Consider the following 21,391-nt stretch of genomic DNA (forward strand, 5'->3'; position numbering starts at 1 on the left):
AGCACAGGATAAGGGCTAGGGTTAGGGCTAGGGTTAGGGTTAGATCATAGGAAGGTCCTGGAGTCTTGGGAGTGGCTAATATCAGGCTAAATATCAGGCTAATATCAGACCACCTAAAGGTGATGATTCTGTAACTATGCACCATTTCCTCTAAAATCTAATATGAAATTAGAAAAATTGTCTCATGAATGGGGGATTTGAAGTGAGCTCATTGCTGAGATTTTGAAGGGCTTTAATTTTGAAATGCTACATCAGAGTGTCCTGGTTTTCTCCGAGTGACATCTTGAGGTGGTCTGCTCTTAAGTGACACCGCTGCTAAACTGAAGCAGCTTGGAGCTGTTCTCTTCCCTTTCTCTACTTTTGTGTAATATTACACAGTTTATGTTATAGTTCCTGTTTTAAATTGCAGACCTGTGGGCCTGTAAAGCCCTTTGAGGCGACGTACAGTGATTCAAGGCTCTACAAATCTAGTTTTCTCTCAGTCCACTTTATTTACAATATACTGAGAGGCTGAAAACAATTATGCCAAACATAAGATACCTACCCCCAGGTTTAATTACTATATTTATAAAACATATCTACATTTTCTTTACAAAGACCCATGATGAAAGCAGTAAAATTACATTCAAACATAAGTCAACTTCAGGGTGAAATTACACAATTCCCAGGTTATTTCCTTCTCCAACATCCCAAAAATAGAGTTTAATGAGAACATTGAAAGAGAGAGTTCCATAATACTATGAGTTAATGTCTATACTTACCCTATTATGGATGTGGAAATGTTTGTTTAAACTCCAACCTGTGGTTAAGCAGGGAAAAATCTATTATATCTAATATAAAATACATTTGTCATTTCCTAAGTGCATTCTGTCTGAGTGATCAGTGACTACAGTGCATTACAGGGTCCAATCAATGGCACACAAAAAGAGGTGCTTTCATAAACAGCTTTTGATTATTGGACATTATTAACTTATCTGAATTCAGTGAAGTGAAACGCTGCGCTGTCCCATCGACTCAAATGCAGATTAAGCAAACTAATGTGAATACAGTGATCGATGCATTCATCTGGTGATGTTTCTGTGCGTATATAACGGCAATGCACTGCGGACTCTGGCTCTAATTCATCATCGTCCACACATTATATTATTATTGATGGCCCTCGCCTTGGGCTAGTCCATTTGTTTTTCAGATTTGTGACAGGCGGCAGAATGCTGGATGGAGGTTTATTCTGCAGCGGTGCCAGCAGCGTTGCACACAGCTCTCTTATTTATCTATTGATCATCATACCTCCCAATAATCTGGCGCCTGACACATTTGACAACATTATGTGGAACAGGTCAGAGGACAGCGCTAATGAAACTGAATGATGGATGTTGTTATCCGCCACATTAACCTTGCTGATAGTTGTCACAGACGGCACGTTTATGCACACTGTGACCGTGAGTCTGTTGGGATTGGCATCAAAAAAAGGGCATTCATTGAGGTGGTCCAGAGGCATGTGTGTGAAAAAAAAGAAAATAACATTTTATAATTAAATATAACATCAGTGTTGTAGCCCATGCATGTCAAAATGTGTCTAAAATAAGGCTATAGAGCATTTAAATTATCATGTTTATATGTGAAGCAAGTCTTGAAATTTGAAATTGTCACTGAAAGACATTCACTTTTTAAACAAATTTCAACTGGCTTTGACCTAAACGTCCACCTGAAAATCACCACAACCATGCTTACCGGGAGAGTGCTTCTAAAGTTTGAAAATAAGTCTTGGAAAAGGGAAAAACAGATTGTTTGCGGGATGAAAAGAGTAAGAGCTCCTTTGAAATACATTTTAACATGTCTTACTACAGAACTTAAGGTAATTTTAGCTCTATTGCAAATAGTCATCAAAACAGATTTCATGGCAGCACAATGAAAAATTAAACCACACACGAACATCATCTCTTCAATTCATCCAAACAAGATAAAGGTGAGCAGATATTTTCCACGTCTGAATTTTTGTTAAAAAGTCTTAGAAAATTGCATTGTAAAAAAAAAAAAGATCACATTCTGTGCGAGCACTGTGAGTGAAGTCATAAGAGAGGTCTGTAACACCAGGCGTGAAGTGAGCCGTACGACTGCGAAAGCGCCGCTCTGCTCCTCTCAACTCCATCCATCCCCGCCTGGTTAATGTATCCCTCTCAATAGCCGGGGACAAGGGGAGAAAAGACTGCCTGTGTGAAGCACAAAAAGCTCCACCGCCACCACGCTTCCCCACAGTAATTGGCAAGGAAGCATCATTTCATTCACTCCTGCATGTCTTTTGTTGTCCTGTAGGTTTTTACAAGTGTGGTGCTTTTGAGGGTTGTTTAAAAGACCGGCTAATTTCTACAGCCCCTGCCTGTTGCTACCCATGTGCCCATTTATTTGTTCTTTTGTGAATGCACAATTGAAAGATTCTTTCTCTTTTTTTTTTGTTGGACACTGAAGTGTATTAATAACTCTACATTTAATAGAGTCTTGATGATACTTTTGAGTACCCTACTTAATTTTGTGCATCTGCAAGAGAAAGACATTTAATCTCTTCTGAATCCTACTGCTTTCACCCTCTGACAGCTTTGTTGCCGTTCAGTAAAGTAGCGGTCACAGAATAGGGGTTTGTGGGCATTGTCTCCTTTCATCACCACATTGTAGTAGTTGTATAAAAGCCTGCAAAATGTAGCTGGTAGTTATGTTTTCACCACAATTACACTCTATCCTGTCATAAAGTGCATTCAAAAAATGTTCCCTATGTTACATCGCAGCATTTTCTTTTCTTTCTAAGCACTTTTAACCCTCTGATTCATCAGCTTTATATGAATACATGGTGGTAAGAAAGGTCTATCTGCTTATTGGCTTTTTCAGGTGCAATTCAGTCATTATGTACTTTTGTCACGGATCCTGTATTTATGTAACATGTTCACAGCAGTTTATACAGCTGTAACAATGTTGTACACTAGTGGTTCCCAACCTGTTTTGCGTTTGACCTGTTAATGTAAAGCCATGTAAACCCCTTATCACAGGTTGCATATGCTGTGAGCATCGAATAGTTATTTTCCCTTCTCAGTGTGTTTAATTTTAAACACTTTTAGAAGACTGATGGGCTAAAATGTAAGTATTTTACCCCCAAAAAACAATACATGATGAATTGTAAATTTGTCCGTTTGGTTTATGATCAGTTACCTGCAGTAATGATATTCCCATCAGTCTCAGCTGTAATTTGTGTTAGTGCTAATTAGAAATAGTCAGCTATTTCCACCATGCTTTAATGCTACACTGGTTACAGAAAATGAGCCAAACAGCAGGCTTGTGGCACCCCTGGTTTCTCCGGAGAAACACAAGCTACTGTACCGAGTTTATTAGTCGACCATTTGTCTTCGGAGCTGCGTCCGCTCTCTCTGTAACCACACTTTACACTGGGGCACTGACGTGTTGTCACCATAACCTCTGATGAGGGCTCAGTGAGAAAATGTGCTTCTTTTTAAAAATTTGGATGAACTGAACCCATAGCTACACTAATGGTGTCAAAGTTCTCATAAGGAGAAATACTTTTGTAAAACTTGAAGCCGTGGTAGCTGCTGTGATAACATGAAGATAAGAGATGCAAAGTGATTGTTAACTGATGAATATTAATGCACTTACAGTTCCAATGCATTTTACTGTTCACATTGTTTTTATGTAAGGGCACAATCAGAGCCAAGAGTCATTCCTAACCGTTCCCCCACTTACAGTAAACACAGCTTTTCCTGTGGGGTTACACTCTCAGTACAACACAATCTCATCTCTAGGGCCCTTTACAGATGAAACAGACTTGCATCTCGGAAAATGTTACAGTTAAAAAGAGTGTATTGACCTCTGTCTGATCAGAACCTTTGAGCTAGTTCAAGCTGAAGAAGCAAAATTGCACAAGATGGGGGGCTCACATAATGCGATCAAACTGTTTTTAAGCAGACTGCATCTGCGTTCAAGCAGGTGAAAGGAAGCATTTCAAACCATTTTTGAGAGGAAGAAAAAAACAGTTATGTCCTCGAGTACTGACCCGTATGAATGCAGCACTGTGGTGCAGGAATTCCAACTAAATGGCTGTGGTTGAGACCGTGGCTCGTTCCTTCGCACATGTCATTTGAGAGGGATCTGTCCTTTATGTCCAGGCTGCTCTACAGTTGCATGTCCTGTACAAAGGAAAGGTCAAACCAGTCACCTGACCTGACAACCCTGTGGACCGTGCCAAACGGCGAGAGGTCAAAGTTGGACACCTGGTCTTATTGCAGGGTCAAGACTTTTTACTTCATCACTTCCTGGATGTGCCAGCTCTCCCAAGTCATTCTCTACATCGAAACATGTAACTTACAGATGGTAAGAACAGCAGTAGAATATGTGACACACATGTTTACTGCAAAGGAAAACATATTTACAACTGATTCTATTGTGCTATAGATTCACATAAACTCGATATCCGGGAGGATTTCCATTTTAACAGAACCCTCATTGATTCAGTTTCCTGAGGAATTGCAGCCTGGGATCACTTTACCTTGTTACCTTGTCGCACTATGTTCTGGTCTGATCTCCATGTCCATTTCCGCTCTGCTTCCCCTCCCTCTCGCCACCACGCTGCCCAACAGAGTTCGCTTTGTCCCCGTGGCCAGTCATCCATTCCTAATGTCCAGACTTTTACCGCACGGGAGACGTGCTGCATGCTTTCAAAGAGCAAAGTCAGCCATTGATGGATGCCCTCCATCTCCCAAATGAAGCTTTGAAGAAACCTCCTGGCCTAGTAGTGACAAGTGACTTTGAATAAAGGAGGATTAAATCATAAAATATTTTTTATTATGACACCAGATAGTACAAATACAAAAAAAAACTATGTTTAAAGCATGACAACCATGCTTCAATCACTCAACTCAAGAGTATTGTTAACAATCAAGTAGGCTTGATACTGAAAGTGCTAGAAGTTAAAAAACAAATCGCAAAACATTCATATTAACCCGCATGCACCCGCCACTCAGAATTATATATAGTAATGTCTCACAACCCTTCTCATCCCAGATCGTCTGATATTGTCAATATTGTTTGTCTGAGGACCATCATTAGAACTTAAGTTTGAATATGCAAAGGCAATAAATTCATCAGAACACTTTCACATTCAAGCAATGTTGACCAATATCTGAAAACAACCCGAGTCTAAAAAATGTGCACTTACAAATGCAAACAGAACGGTACTGTTTGTGCAATCTGTCCCGCGGGTGAAACAGTAAACAGACATTTTAAAAAAAGTGAGGAGCTTGGAGTACAGTGTAATGATGTTTCAGGTAGAGAGATGCCATGCAAAGAGATACCATCAACACAGAGAGCTCCTTCTATTGCATTAGCTAAAGGCACTGATATCTCGATGTAAATAACTTCATTTTGGCCGCTACCAGGCAAAGAAAATACAATTGCTAGCTGTTAGCGCAGCTGTGTAAGCCTGGTAACTGATGGAAAGGGACTCCCGACAGTTATGAATGGCGCGGGTGGCTGCGCTTGTGCGCTCTTGAATATGTTATCATCTCCTCTGTGCGGTGGAGCATATTAATAAAGCACCTCACAGTTACACTTTCTAAACAGACCGTAAATCACTGCCCGTTAAACCCACAGAGGCAGTAATCGTACTACTAGAGGCCACCAGCTTTTAACCGCCACAATTAACACATTAAACACTTCAATCCGGAACTGATGTGACACAATCAGCGAGGATAATGATTAATTAATGGCTAGTGTAAAGTGTGGGCCAGCCCTAGAAATTCAAAACAAGAGAAAGTTAATCAGTGTAATTGTCTGAAACCATTTTCATTAACATAATATTGCCACGGAGGATCGCAGAATCAGGGAAATTGGCATTTTTCTTCTTCTCCTTTTTTTCCAATAAATGCTCACTTAAAGACATTCAGAACTTGTGTTTTTAGTACAATATTACAAATTGCAAACACTGCATAGTTAAAGGCACTCATTAAAAACGTGAGTAGGTTTGAGCTAAATTAGGAGTTTTTCTTTTTTTTTTGCATCTGCATGTGATGGCTTTCCTCTTTATCGACTGACACACACGGTCAGTTGCTGAGTAAGATGCGGTGAATGGTGTTTGCTGGGATTTTGGCATCTGCTTCCTCCCCGCTGATCCTGAAGATCACAGCAGTGTTGGAGGGGATGGTGGTGGAGGCGTTCAGGGATTTTCCCAGCCAGCCCTGAGATCCACGCTTGTACATCTTAACCGTTACCTGCAGAGTAGGACAGAGAGAAGTCAGCAGGTGATACAGATAATTAAGATTATAAAGTGAAGTGTTATACAGAAGCGGCTGAAAAACAGGGTGCTGTTCTTGGATATTCAGGGCTTGTGCTGGGGTCAAGACCCCGACGGAGACCTCCTGACCTCTGCCTGGAGCAAAGGAGACGTTCATGACTTTCACATTTGAACTCTACATGGACAAGCTGTTGCTTTGTCTGTGGGCTTGTAGACTCAAGTTCGGTACAAACATATTGATTGTGGCTTGTTGGAACAGGGACAGGGTTTAATAATGGGTAAAATAAAAACGTCTGTCAAACTTGAGGTCCATTTTTACGCGGAAAGTATTGATTTGATGATTTGCAGGTAAAAGATGGCGAGGCATCCACGACATCACACGACTAACTGGTAATTACCGTTGATTCAGCAGCATTTAAATGACTAAATTACGGTTTGTATCAGGTAACCTTTTATTGAAATGAAGTAGAAATATTTCTTTTCTTCTTTGTTTTTTAACCACATTCAGTCGGGTTCTGCCTATTGTGAGCATATTTTCTTTTAAAAGGATTCAAATGATAAGCAAAACAATTGCTGATTAATGATAACTTAATCAATTTTTTTTTTCCTGATATATCATGCTTATTTATTTGGGGCTCCATTCCAATTTTATACATTTACCAAATGTATTATAGGGTAAAACATATAACTTCTCCTTTTATTGGAGGATAATACTTGCACAAAGATCCTCCTTAGGAACCAATTAGTCTTCAAAAAAAGAAAAAATGTTATATTTTCCACAACCTTGCTAAATGTTTGTGCGGCTCTTTTGGAACCGAACGGCTTTCTGAAACAGAATAAATATTAAATTAACCTTGTTCTCACCGTGAGCTTTTTTAATTCCCCTCCACATCTTGAATGGAGTCACACCTCTCTTGATTTTATGTAGGTTGTAGGCCATAATACGCTTTAACATTGCATCAATACTGCCTGCTATGTTTGAGCCTGACAATAGAAGCCTTAACTAGATTTAGACATGCAGGTAATTGAACCACATCCATTTCAAAAAGAATGCCTCGCTGCATCTCTTGTTTGGCTGCATTTACAGGGGATAACAGAATATTACAGTGCCTTTTCACAGTTCCATTTTCTTTCACTTTAGCATTAGGCAATTTTTCAATTATTTTTTTCCATGTTCTTTCATCCCCGGCTCTCCATAATGTCTGGGCCTTTTAGTTAATGGTAGCGACAGTCAGAGCCCAGTATATCGGCCCTTGTCCATTTTGCAGGTCATTGTGGAAGCCCAATAGGCCTTTTATTACGCCGACATCAAAAGGCAGATAAGCATTAGAGGTGGGGAGAATACCCTGCACTAGATATGTTCCCTCTTTCCTTTGTCTGCTATTGAAAGTGATCATTTTAATAGTGAAGAGGTTGGTGAGCTTTGGGGCTGATGGGAAGTGCGACACCCCTGACGGCCTACGAATATGAGCAAGTCGATAACACAACACGAGCACACAGCACACCCTCAACACCTGCACACTCTTGCTGCTAACCTAATTATCTGCAACAAAGGCCACTGCCATTACAGACACACATCTTTCCACCATTTACTTACTTATTACTGCGCATTAAAACAGGGAGAAAGCGAGAAAAAAAACCCCCGGAACAATTGTGTCTTATATTGCAGCCATGGAGCCATGGCCGAATGCCACATGGCTCGTATTACAATAGCGTCACACACTTCAGAATGAGTGTCTTTTAATTTAGGATGCATGAACAAATAGCGTCATGACAGCTGGTGGCAAAGAGGCGCATAAACCAACACAAAGACATCATAGACAAATTATTCTAACAAATCACAGCCAAACCTAATAGTTGGTAATCTGCAATTAACTCATTTAATGGAACTAAAGTTGAGTACTTCCATCTTTGTGGCACAGACAGAATACTGTTTTTGCATCACATTCAAACCCGGACAGAAGAAGAAAAAAGATTCACTTCTTATAGCAAGAACAGCCCGAGAGGCTATGAAACACACATACTGCCTATAGTGGGAAAGCATCCATTAAGCGTTTACCTCCATAAAGGCTGAACAATCCTTTAAATGTTATTTTCATTAAGGAAAATGTTCTGAAATCTGCATCTAGATCCTGATCTGCTTTGGAATATGCCCCGTCTGAGAATATGTTTTTGTACAAGGATGAATTGAATTTATACCCATTTAAATTGATCCCTTTTCTGTAGCAACGGCCAGAGGGCAGAATGCAATCAAATTGCAGGATTATTTTTGAGTTGATATGAGCATATGACATCTTATTTGGTTACGATTGCACAATGCACTCGGTAGTTACAGTTTGCACAAATGTGTAAATAACTCCTCGTCAAACTGCCTGCAACAATCTGGAAACTGGTCCTTAGAAAATCATATGGAATCAAAAGAAAAAATAACATTTTATATATAATTCTTATATATTATATTATAATTCTTATATATTATTGGGAATGTACCAATATCTGTAGGAGACAGAGAATCATTCAGGCTAAAATGAACATATCCTATACCAACATATTCACTGTGAACCACACAATTAAGACATCTATGGCTCAAACTTAAGATGTTTTATCCCAAAACATAGAATGCCAATCAGAAACGCTACAAGGAAATACCGTATAATTTGATATCAAAAGAACCAAAACGGGTTTGATTACCTGCCGCATTGATCGTGTTGTGCCACATACAGGAAGGAAGCATGCGGCTGTCTTTGGCAAAAGCTCAAAGAGGAGAGTTCTGTGTGGTCTAGACAACCTGCCTGCCAGGTGTTGTTCAGCAGAGATGGTGTGTCAGGTACAGTAACTGTCACTGCATGTTAACCTCTCAGCCACTTGCGGCAAGTGTCTGAGGGTAAACACGATACTGTATCTAACTTACAGTAGAATAACAAAGTGTAAAGGAGCTGCTCACATAAAAAAAAAAAAAACATTATTCAAAGTGCAACCTGCATCCTACACTTAGACGTAACATGTCACAGCTGCACATCCATCAACGAGACAATTAATCAATAGTTGCTAAAAAAATAATGTCTCCCTTTTCACTGTGAAATGTCTACAAGTGTACGAGAATCATTACTATTTCAAGCACAGACAGGCCTGAATGTGTGTGTGTATGTGTAACACTTAATGGTGAGGACAGGACCCTTGGGGCTAAGGTTGGGTGTCACACAAAGGACTAAGAGCTCACCTAACGGAGTCTACCCCTGATCCGCCTCTCACTTTCGGTGTCGGGGGGGGAGTGGTGTGAATGACATCACTCCTCACATTTCAACGAGACAAACTCCCGTCTTCTTATTTACTGTCTGCTAACAGTCATAAATCCTGCCTCTGGTTCACTGTTCACCTTTTACCCTCTTAAACTCAAGACGACAGCTCATTCTAACGTCTCCTAACAAACAGCTGATAGGGTTCTCACCGGTTCGCTTATCTTCCACCTGTTGGGATGTTCGCGGCACAGATTCTCAACCAGTTTGGCGTCAGACATCCCAAATGACTTCTTTTAATTAGAAAATAAAACCAATAAACTTGCATCGTGACTTCACACTGATCTAATTGTTTTAAGTATAAATGTGATTACAGGTCTGACAGGTCTGACGAACGTGAATAATGTGAGGAACTGTGTAATTGGGTAGGGACGTGTCACCACCTGTGTGTATTGCCATTCACAAAGTTCAGATTCCTCTCCTGATAAAGTCAAAGAATCCCAGCGGGGTATCAGTCAGCAGGGCCTGTTACCTGGAGCCATGGGTGCAGTGTTTCAGGTGAACTCTGAGTGAGCGTAACGCCACACCAGCTTCAGACGACGGGCTCTTTGTTCCACGCCGTGTCTCACCAGACACAGATGGGGAGGAACACCGAGTAACACACCTCTGGCGCAGCAAACATCTTTGTCGACTCGCCAAATGCGACGGGAGCAACCAAAAGTGGTGGAGGTTTTGGATGTATTTAATGAGGCAATTAGGTAAACACTGTGTGGTTTGGCTCACTGGGGGAATAAATGAACAACCTGCTGAGAGAGGTGTGAATCACTGGATTATCTGCAATTAGATGAAGACGGATTCTTCGAGTTTGGACGATGCAATTCAATACAACTTGTTTTTCTTTTTCAATTCAGTATGATCTATGACTGTTTCATAATCTATAACTTATGCATCAGTGCAAAGAACAAATAGTTGCATCCCTACCTGCTAAAATGGGAAAAGGCTGTTTTCATATGAATTCATAAAAAATAAAAAAAAGAAGAATTTCATTAACTGAAAGTAAATAATTGCAATCTTCAAATTGCTTGTGTTGCCCAACCATGAGATCAAAAGCAGCAGGTATGAATTGTATAATGATATAAGACAGAGAAAAGCAGGAAATCCTCACATTTATGAATCTGTAACCAGTGAATGTTTAGCATTTTTCTTTGATAAAAGCCTTCACTGGTTAATTGGAATCAATATTGCCGTTGAATCATTTTCTGTTCACCAATATATTTATTTATCGACGAAGCATTTCAGCACTAAAAGGAGAGTAAATGAATCCCCAGAAAGGAATAAGTCCGTTATCGTCTTGCTCGACAAATCGCTTCACAATACTTCCTGCATGAAATACTCAAACATTAAAAATTGAGCTCCAGATGTGGACCATCCATTAAGATGCTTAAACTTTGTTTTGGTGACATTACCGACGACGCCGCTAACTACATTTGTCTTAAATCATGAACGCAAAAAAAAACATGACTAGTTAAAGTTCTGAATCGCTACGTACGTCTCTGCTTCCATCCAACCTGCCTCAGCTAACAGGAAGCCATTAGACTGTCGGCAATAACCATTTACATCCATTCACCCAGCTCTGACTTTATTTCCATCCACATAAGTGCATTTCCTACGAGAGGTTAAAATATGAATCCCCCTCCTTTTTCTCCTCAATGGGTCTGGTTGTCTGGCTGACTTGAGAGGGCACAATCTATGACTGATTTAATTTGCTCTTTACGAACATCTCTAACAGCATTACCCCCAGAGCATACACTGACTGCCCCCATCTGACTCCATTAACTCCCAAATCAGGTTTAAAGACCATATTGATGCCGTCCGTTATTAAGGGTGATTATCAAAACAACAGACAATGGGCCAAAGTGTCTGTTAACTAGTTTATCCATAATTTCACATAACTGTAACAGATGGCAAGGCTGTCAATTACATACTGTATCTGCTGCACACACAGCGGCCACACACTGTCTGGATATGCAGCACATTAGCCTTCACATTAAAAGAACGATAGTCTGCTCACAGGTGGTCAGAGGAAATGGACTGTGCACGCAAAATAAACTATGATATTAAATGTCGAACATAGAAATGCATCAATGTGAGAAAACAGTGAGAACTTGCCAATTACCAGCTGGCGTTTTTTTTTTTTAGATATCACCGTGGGTCTTTCTGTTCAGTAATAATACATAAAATAAAGTCAGAGATAAAAATGTTGCCGTTCAGTCCACTTCACCACCTTTATTCTCCTCAATTAACGAGAATGGCTTTTGAAACTGTAATTAAGTGTCTCTGCTCCACTCGGCCTCTTCATTATTCATGAATCCCTATTGATCATATCTTACAAGCTACACTGTGGGGACCACTGTAATATCCTGAATCCCCAAAACAAATAGCTGAGCTTCCCGAGTTAAAATTAACAACTTGGCCAGTGACCAAAGAAAAGTCTCCATTAGATACTAAATCTAGCTTTTGATGCTAAATTGGATGATGTCAGAGAATCATTAATAGGAAAAATCTTGTATGAAGCCTCTTTGGTCTTATTAAATATATCATAGCAAAGGTCTGGGCAATAATTAAATATTATCCTCTATTGAGCTCCAGTGGAGCCTTATTAGTCGGCTATGATCATATCATCACGGTTGCAACTAATGATTATTTCATTACCAGGTAATCGGCACATTATTTTCTGAATTAATCATTTTGTCAATAAAATGTCTGGTAAACTGTGATCAGCATTATTCACTATTTTCAGAGCCCAAAGTGATGTCGTCAAACTGCTCGTTTTATCCACCGAGTAGTGAAAAACTCAAAGATATTCAGTTTACTGTCATTTAGGACAAAGACAGGCATCTGATCCTCATGTTAGATAAGATGGTACGAGAATGTATATCGAAAAAGGATGAGATATTTTACATCATGTTTTATCTTGATATACAGTGCAATGATATAAAATAGTATCCTTTATTATTTCATATCATTGTACTATATATCACCATAAAAAACATCTGGGTACAAACATAGAATATTTATGGGTTTCACAGATAATAATACACAGGTATTACCCATGTCTTGCACAACCAAAGCTCATTCCACATTCCAATAAATTATTTTGTAATGAATATTAATGGCTTGGAGCTTTATTTTATACATGTATTCAAATTTACTGAAACTCAATCTCCACCTGTGTTAAGTAGGAATGTGTAAAACATGAACTCTACTGGATGATGTTTAACTAAATTAACAAAAGAGCGCTTGAAGAGCCCTCAAACATGACTGGTATTACATGCTGGGTGATGAATTTGGAGGAAACACATCGAGTCATCTTCAAATTGACAGATGCAGAATCTCTCCACGGGACTCTTCACAGTGGCATAGTGCTCGAGTGAAAAAATAGATTTTACCAAGTTTAATCACACGCTATTACAAGGCAGCTTTTTATCATTGCCTTCCACCGTATAAGTGCTGGTGTCTTCACTAGTTCATTACAGACACTTGTGAATCTGCAGCACCCTTCTCATGTGTAATTGCATGGTTAGCTTTCCTCTGTAGCTTCCTACACACACTCGGGTGCAAATTATTTGCAATTCCAGTTTCCTTTCGAGAGCGATGCTGCAATTACAGAAATCTGAACATCCCGGTAATTTCCCCACAATTTTCATTTTTGTTGAAAAGCGCAACTCGGAGATCTTTTCCTTCCGGGAAATTCTTCGGAATTCTTTTCTTTCGTACAGAAATCATTCTTCCACCAGTTGGGTTCTTGATGAACCCGATGAACACTGAACTCTACGGGGCTGACAATCTGCTAAAGTGCACTCACTCGGTGAAACAACTGGATCTTTTTCCGGGTTCGCTTCTGGTAACTGAAAATACATACGTCTGTGTTGTTTGTGCGGTCCAACAGCATCCACTCACAAGTACACAGGCTGTTAGAGAAATGACAGGCACTGCCATGTTCATATTCTAATTTGTTTATTAGCAAATAACATTTTATGCAGCATATAAAAGGATTCTGCCATATGAATGATTCTTACAAATGGTATATAATCATTAGAAATGGGTGCTGCATATATTTTCTTTTGATGGATAAATACTTATTTTTCTCGACATAAAAAGAGACCAAAAAGCTGCAGCGGCTGCTATTATTATCTATTTAGACGGCAGAATTTGCAGGCTTTGTAAATGGCCATCTCCTGGCCTTTTGTGTGCCTCCATTCATTATCACCACAAAGCAGTTGATGTCTCCCCTCTCTGCCTTCTCTGTGCTAAGCACCGGGCGCACGGTGGGCCGTCCATTACAGGCTCTGTGACGCGTGCTGCCTGGGAGATGGCCAAACAGAGAGGAATGTCAGCGCGGAGTTAAATTAACAAGCTACATCTGTGCGGAATCTGTAGACAGTCAGAAAGACGAGCTGTATCTACGGTAACCGGAGTCTGATTATTTGTTAGCCGAGATGTTGGCAGTATATTTGCAGCCTTTCGCCTGGTGGCTTCTCCTCTATTAATCAGCTGACATGGTGAAGTAGTCAAGTTACGCTCGTAGGAACTCAATTGTTGTTTCTCAGCTATGCAATTACCAGACACTCTATATGCTGACCGAGAGTAAGGAGACTTTCTTTAAAACACGAGGGCTCCATTACTACTCCTCCTCAATAATCTAAGATTGTATAAACTGGTACAAAGAAGTCATGAAGTCAAATTTCAGAAGAGGAGACGACATGAAGATGAACAATATAAGTAACCTGCACTTTAAATTATGACATGAATAGATCCTTAGCTCTTTCTCTCTCTCTCCCTCCCTGACACACACACACACACACACACGTGCACACACCCAACGTAATTACCCCTCAATCCATACAAATTGAATGAAGCCAGACCCGTGGTCTAAGAATATAGACCATAATTAATAAATTACAGCCACTCTACTCAATCATTCTCCACTTTGGGGACATGTAGACATCCCATTCTCCGCAGAGTAATCGACTGAGCCCACAGAAAACACACCTAGTGCCTCCACGGTGGCTTTGTGGATGCATCTGGTGCCACCTCTTACAACCAAACAGATGCCCGAGTGAAACCGTGGCTCATATCGCAGATCTTCTATCCTGTGTGTTTACAAGTAACAAATCAAAAAGCATGCATTATTTCTGGGCTCTGAAAATACGCCTGGGGGAGCTATCAAGTTTCTTTGCCAACCCCCCCCCCCCCCCCCCCCCCCCCCCCCAAGCTTCCCCTCGCAGCTGCTGCACACGAGCGAAGATACTTCTTTTTCTTTTGGTCTGAAGAGTGGGTGACACAGTCATGGAGTCCAAAAGAGCAAATGTTAAGTTTCGTACGAATCCAGGGGCAAAATGAATTTCTCCTTGTGGTTTGCAGCTCAATGCTTGGAATCTGATAATGGGAGACAAATATCTACCCCTGTTTGTATTTGAACATGCTAAGTGGGGTAACAGAATATTCACCATATATTCTCCAAGTCACATTTCTGTGTGATGTTAGGGTGGGGGTTCGCCTCACACTGCCTCCATTTACAAATATTTCTTTGAAAATAATATATTTTGTTGTCACTGTGTGTGTCCCCTTGGGCAAGAAAAGGGCCCGCTGGAGACTGTCTAATGATTGTTGGGTCATGTATCAAATACACAGCAGCTGGAGGCGAGAGTACATACAGTCTGGATTTTTGGGGTGGGGGTGTGAACTAAAGCCTGAGAGGAGTCTGAAAGGAAAACCCGGACTGAGTGTTTTGGTGCTGAGGGTGGGTGCGAAATCCGTAATGGATGCTGACCAGGGGTCGTACCCACTGGACCTTAAGAGCTCTGACCTTTGACTGTGTAACAATTACTTCATTCAACTAATTTCTCTAACAAGCAGTACTAAAGCACCGTCGCACAAGCAAAACAAATTCAATGGTTGCGAGTGATTTTCAGGCAAAAAATGAAACCGAAAACTAAATTATAATTTTGTGTAAATATCATCAACCACTGCAACACTTACATTTATTGCCACATTGACAGTTAAGATTACCTTTCATGCCACCTGGAGAGACAACATGTAACCAATTGGCCAAATCATTACCTTCCAATAACATAAACAATAATTATCAACCGATCACAGAATGTGACTAAGCTCAAATGATGCTTGTTCACATTCAATGGCCGTGCAATTGCCTTGATTCAATCGAGTGAGCTAATGAGTACCTTGTAGGAAAGCAGAGTGACACACCGCAATAAAAAACGGAAGAGTTTAGGCAGTAATTAACTCTAGGAGTGTTAATTGGAAAGGATCTAAGAGAGTGGACGAGTGTGAAACATGTTTTGTAAAAAACATATTTTTCTTGTATTTTTTCTTAAAGACCGCGCTTAGGCTAATTGCTTCACTTCTAAATAAATAAACATGTAATTTGCTTGATAATTATAATATAAAAAAAAAACTGTACAACCCAAATTTTTTTTTATTGAATGTCTCTTGACCAAAACTGTATTGTAATCACCAAATCGAGTGTGTATACAGAAATAACTTGACTTTTTTTTTTATATTCTTAATTGTTTTCAAATAACTGTAAAATTGTTGTGGTGTTCTGCAACCTCCAGCCTGAATCAAACTTGTGTTTTTCCAGTTCCCAGAACAAGAGGAAGATGCCTGAAAACTGAGTGAGACAGTCATAAAGTACTACTGCCACCTGCTGGTCTTCAGATTCATGTAGGCCTTTTGTATTGCTTTACACTATTTGGAGCCGTTGACACAGCATCCACACTGTCATCTACAGACTGTACCTCTGGTCCTGGGGGCTCATCACAGTGGACTGACCTGAGGAGCGTGTCCCAGCAGGGCCCACAGCGAATCAGCTGACAGGGTCTTGACTCTGGAAAACTCGAGCGTTTCTGTCTCCTGTCGGTTGAGAGCGATGTACTGGCAGCCCTGGAAGTCTCCTTTCAGCTGCTCGCCACAGTGCAGACTCACCAGATCCCACGTCCCCACCCTCCTCAGGACTTCACGCACGGACTCCATCTGCCTGTACGACAGACGACCTGCAGGACAAAATAAAAATTAGGGAAAAAAGGCAACCTGGTAGCATTCTTGTCAAAAGATTGCTTAATTTAAATCATAATTACAGTGTAAAGAATATATCAAACATGTCAAGTTGTTGAGTCCTCTTATCAAGTTAAAACAACTGAAAACATTTGCAAGGTCAGTAAGATTATTATCATATTTTGAGTACTTTTGGGGCATTTCATGTCGTTTTTAGAGAGTCTATAGGAGAGAGGTGACAGGAAATGAGGCGAGGGAGAGAAGGGATGACATCCAACAAAGGTCTTCAGTAAAATTCAAACTGGGGACTTTGCGATTCAGGGTCAAAACTCATTGGCGGTTTCAAAATTGTTATTATGAAACACTAGATTCACTGCACTAGAATCAAGAGAAACAACACTGCAAATTGAAAGTTTTTTTTAAAACATGTTGAACTTTTCTTTATACGAGTGCAGCAGTCTGTTTCATTCTGTCTATTTTGGAAACAAGCTGATTTGGAAACTGCACTTGCAGATTTCGTCAACAGAACATCAACTGAATCCCTCGATGTATTAATGTTTATATTTTATAGAACCGCTCACCAGAGAGCCAGGATGGAGTCAGTGCATCTGATATCCAGGCCATGTAGCCCTCCCTGAAAGATTTGAGGAAGTCGTCTGTCTGGCCGTGAGAGATCAGCTCCCTCCTCTTCCTCAGCTCCTCATCTAGCTCGCAGTCTGGAGAGAGGAAGAGAACCCTGGGGAAAAAGAGGCTTTGGCGCACAGCCACTCCGCTCCTCTGCAAATGGCAGCATAAGTTAGCGGTCTTGGTCTAGAGGAGAAGAATTTAGGGATGCAAGTAATGACAGTTAGTTTCGGATTCATCACTTTGTCTATAAAAGTTCAGGAAACATTGAACATGGCCATCACAATCAATACTTTTTGCAACAAATCAAAATAGACAGCTAGTATTGAATGTCTGGTCACATTTGTAATTTACTTCTTTTTTGATTTAAATGATAACTGTGCCGATTATAGACTGTATTTTATGTGAAAGGGGCCTGTAGGTCTTCAACCAACCAACATAGATAACCAATTAACAGACAAATCATTTAATTGGTTGATCATTTCAGCATTGGGAGTTTTTTAATCCAGAAATTAACATTCACACAGGATGCCTCTGTGGTAAACAGTTATTTAATGACATAAAAGACACACAAATGCAGATGTCCACTTTTCAATTTAAAAGAAAAAAGACCCACTTGTAGAAATTATACAACTTCAAATTGGCCCAGACGGTGAATCTGTATCCGCTTTGTGTAGAATAATTAAGTTAATACGTGCCGATTCAAGCAGAACTATTTAAACAATGCAGTGTGTGTGTTTGCCTTCAGACTCTGTCAAGCTCTCAGTCCAAACGGAGCGTCTATAGAGATGGAAATGAATGACTCCTGACAGACCCAGGCACATAAGGTGACAGCTGTGTTTAGGCACCTGCCTGCTTTTCACCCCCTTTCTGAATATAATTATGGCCTTTCAAATGAAGAGCGACCACTTAGAAAGTTTGGGAAGCCCACGTTGTAGTGTTTGAAATTTCCATATAAATTGTTATGGTGACTCAGAATCTCTTCACCCGGCTGGAGTTCAGATGACAACAATGTCCTGGACAACTGATTGGACCTTGGACACAAGAGTGCCAGACAGTTTGACATTTAGGTTTTCATGATGGTATTTCAACATTTCAGCTATATGTTCAGCTACAGCTATTTTACCATGATAGCTTTGAGGGGATCTTCAATCTGCTCAATGCAGGTATTGGTAAGGTTTTGGTCCTCTTCCTTCACTTGAACGTGCCAGGTCTGGTTGTGAGCGGACACTGTGCCTCTCCAGGGTTTTACATCTATGCAGAAGATCCCCTGGCCTTTTAGTAAAAAAGAAGAAAACATCAGTGAGGTTTTACTGAGACAGAATAATAGTGGAATACCACAGATGCTGTCGCTAATTCTGTACTCAAGACCTCAAGGAAAAATGGATGAAATCCTCCATCACCATCAATTATATATATATCACGATAGCGCTATGTATTGTGCTACAAAACATTTTCTGTAAATGTATTAGCTAAAAGATTTATGGATGTATGAATAATTGGATTGTAAAACATAAGGGGATACATAATATTGTGATCACTATTGGTGCTTTTGCAACACTGTCAAACAAATCTGTAGTGTAAATATGAAGACATTTTTGACACGTCACAGTGGGAAACAATAAAACTATGGATGACTGAATTCCATTTAGCGCCTGCAGTTTGATCGTGCTGGTATTCTTCATGCTGGCTTACAGGGACACTTTAATAGGCCCCCTTTCACAGCGGCCATTTTGACATGTCACGGCAGGAGTAAACGCAGGAGTAAATGATCAAATGAATAATGGTTCTATTTAGTGTCTCACAGCCATTCCAGTGAGGCAGCATACACATGCAGGGCCCTGGTCCCCCTATAGCCAACAGGGCCTTAATTAATGTTATTGATTAATGTGCGTCTCCTGCTGTGACAAGAAAATGTCTGCAGTGACTCAGCCTTAAAGACCTGGAAAAAACTAAAGTTTAAGAAATATCTCAATATTATGAAAACCAACATTCAGATAATATTGAATCCTACACCAAAAACAAAAGAAAAATCAGTATTATATAGATTTACTGCGCAGATTTTTTTCACGAATGGCCATTTTATTCTAGATACCAACCTGTGAGGATAACCATGTTGATGTCATCTTTGGCGGCCTGAAACTGGTCGCGGATACGCAGATGGCCGTAGACGTCTTCCTTCCTTATCCCGGTGAGTTTCCTACAGCAAAGGGACATGTAAATAAAGACAAAATGAAATGCAACACGAGCTGCAAACACAATATTTAAATATTATAAAGTTGCTACAGCAAATGTGCTGGCACGTCCAGCAGACGCAAAGCAACATTAGACTTCACTTGGAGTTGTGTTTCTGTACACGATACTAATGTAAGTCCAGTGTTCATTCACCTGTTGGCTCTGTTTTAGTCTCCACCAATTCCTGTAGGAAATGTCTGTCTCTTTAGCTGCTAAATGCTCCACTGAGTTAACCAGCTAGTCGCTAACTTTGCCTGTCTGTCGTTTGGGCCAGCAGTGTACAGCAGCTTTTCTTTTTTTATAACTAAGTTTCTTAGAGCATAACAGTAAAGTGGTGGCTGTAAAACCAAAAAACAATGAGCTGAAAGATGCTGTAGAGCTAATGGGAACTGCAGAGTGAGGTTCATCATCACTACAAACAATCCGGTTACACGTTACTAATATAAACATGTCTATCAATGAAACTTCACACATACACAATGCTTACCTGGCATGTTGTATAAAGTCAGCTAGTGTTGGTGTCTGATGTGGGCTTTGACTTTGAGCACTTTCTGAACCTTTGGAGCTGAGATGAAACTGTGTGAACAGACTTCCAAGCTGAGGCATTCTAGTCTTTATCTGAAAAAAAAATAACATTAACTTATGAAGCAGTTTGATGAAAAGACAACATATTCAGTAAAACAACAATGTTGTACTGAGGGAAATGCATTCATAGCTTTAGATTGTGGCTTTCCTCAGTAACAAAATGATGTTTAGACAATGCTGAACATGTTGTAGCCAAATCCAACTTGTTAAACTAAAACAAATTCAATGTAAAACATTATATTAATTGCCCTTGTGCTTGAAACGCATGCTAACTGCTACATTCAGGCTTTACAGCGTTGATGACGACACTTGATCTCGAGGACCCTGTAGAGAGAACAAAGAGCAAAAGGCAAGTCTGGCACGAGCTCTAAAACAATAACAATACATACTGATGGGAGTCTCGCGCTGCTTAAAGAGCCGTTAAAGAGGAAAAACGAGGGAATTCAGCTCCACATTTTCGCGACGTCAAAGTCAACGGGTCTCTTTCCAAATGCCGAGCACCGTAACTCAATCCAGAAAAGCTATTTCACAATTTCACCGCCGCCTCCTCGGCTCTCCAGCCGCACTTCCAATGTTCCTGGAAGACGTAAACAACATACCACGTGGTGCCACCTGCAGCATCGTATTTCGCATACGGGGACATGACGTCAGGACGCCGTCACTTCGTCCCGCAGTGTTTGTGTGACACATTTAGGAAACGATTCCTGTTATTCTCATGTGATGTTTTGGACCGATAGTCTGCATGGCAAGCTGTGGTGGAGTAAATACACAACACCACAGTGGAAAAATACTTCACGGAGCCAAGCTGAAAGTATTTATGAATGCACTCTGGTATCAAAAGTACCCTACTCAATGTGATGAAGGAGTTTAGTCTTGCTGACTGATTTAAAAACCTTGTATCGCCAGCTCCAAAAAAATGGAAATTTGAACATTTACAATTGAATAATGAACTTCGAAGCTGCACATTGTATCAACAATTTGGGTATTTTCATTATAAATCCGTTGCTCATACATTGAAAGGAGTCTCTAAAAAAAAAGTTAGGCCTAGTCAGAGTGGACAAAAGCTGGACAGTTTTAAAACCAACAGCAATAGTTAAGTCAATAGTCTGCAAAGTAACTTAGTAACTACAGCTGTCAAGTGATATAGTAAAAACTCCCAAATCAAATCTCCCAAAATGTCAACATATACTGAAACCAGTATCTTAAATTGTATTTATACACATTGTTGTAAGATAGTAACCTCCCACCTGTGCTGATAACATGAAAATGGAATTCATTGTGATCCTAGTAAATATCGGAACAAAAAATGCCAAACTGTTCAGATTCAGACTTCACATCCCCAAAA

The 21,391-nt window shown here is 40.2% G+C and overlaps 1 protein-coding gene across 1 annotated transcript; it reads right to left on the reverse strand.

Annotated features, from left to right (window-relative positions):
- Positions 1-4,855: 4,855 nt before the first annotated feature.
- LOC306712965 (uncharacterized protein) lies at positions 4,856-20,576 on the reverse strand. Its single transcript, XM_079182458.1, has 7 exons — positions 20,436-20,576; positions 19,949-20,079; positions 19,326-19,426; positions 18,353-18,501; positions 17,184-17,412; positions 16,381-16,601; positions 4,856-6,266 (listed from the first exon to the last, which is right to left on the reverse strand). Exons 2-7 carry the CDS (start codon positions 20,065-20,067, stop codon positions 6,099-6,101), a joined length of 987 nt encoding a protein of 328 aa, XP_079038584.1. The 5' UTR covers positions 20,068-20,079; positions 20,436-20,576; the 3' UTR covers positions 4,856-6,098.
- Positions 20,577-21,391: the final 815 nt, after the last annotated feature.

The sequence above is a fragment of the Pholis gunnellus genome (assembly GCF_910591455.1).
Source record: "Pholis gunnellus genome assembly, chromosome: 21".
Taxonomy (NCBI): Eukaryota; Metazoa; Chordata; class Actinopteri; order Perciformes; family Pholidae; genus Pholis; species Pholis gunnellus.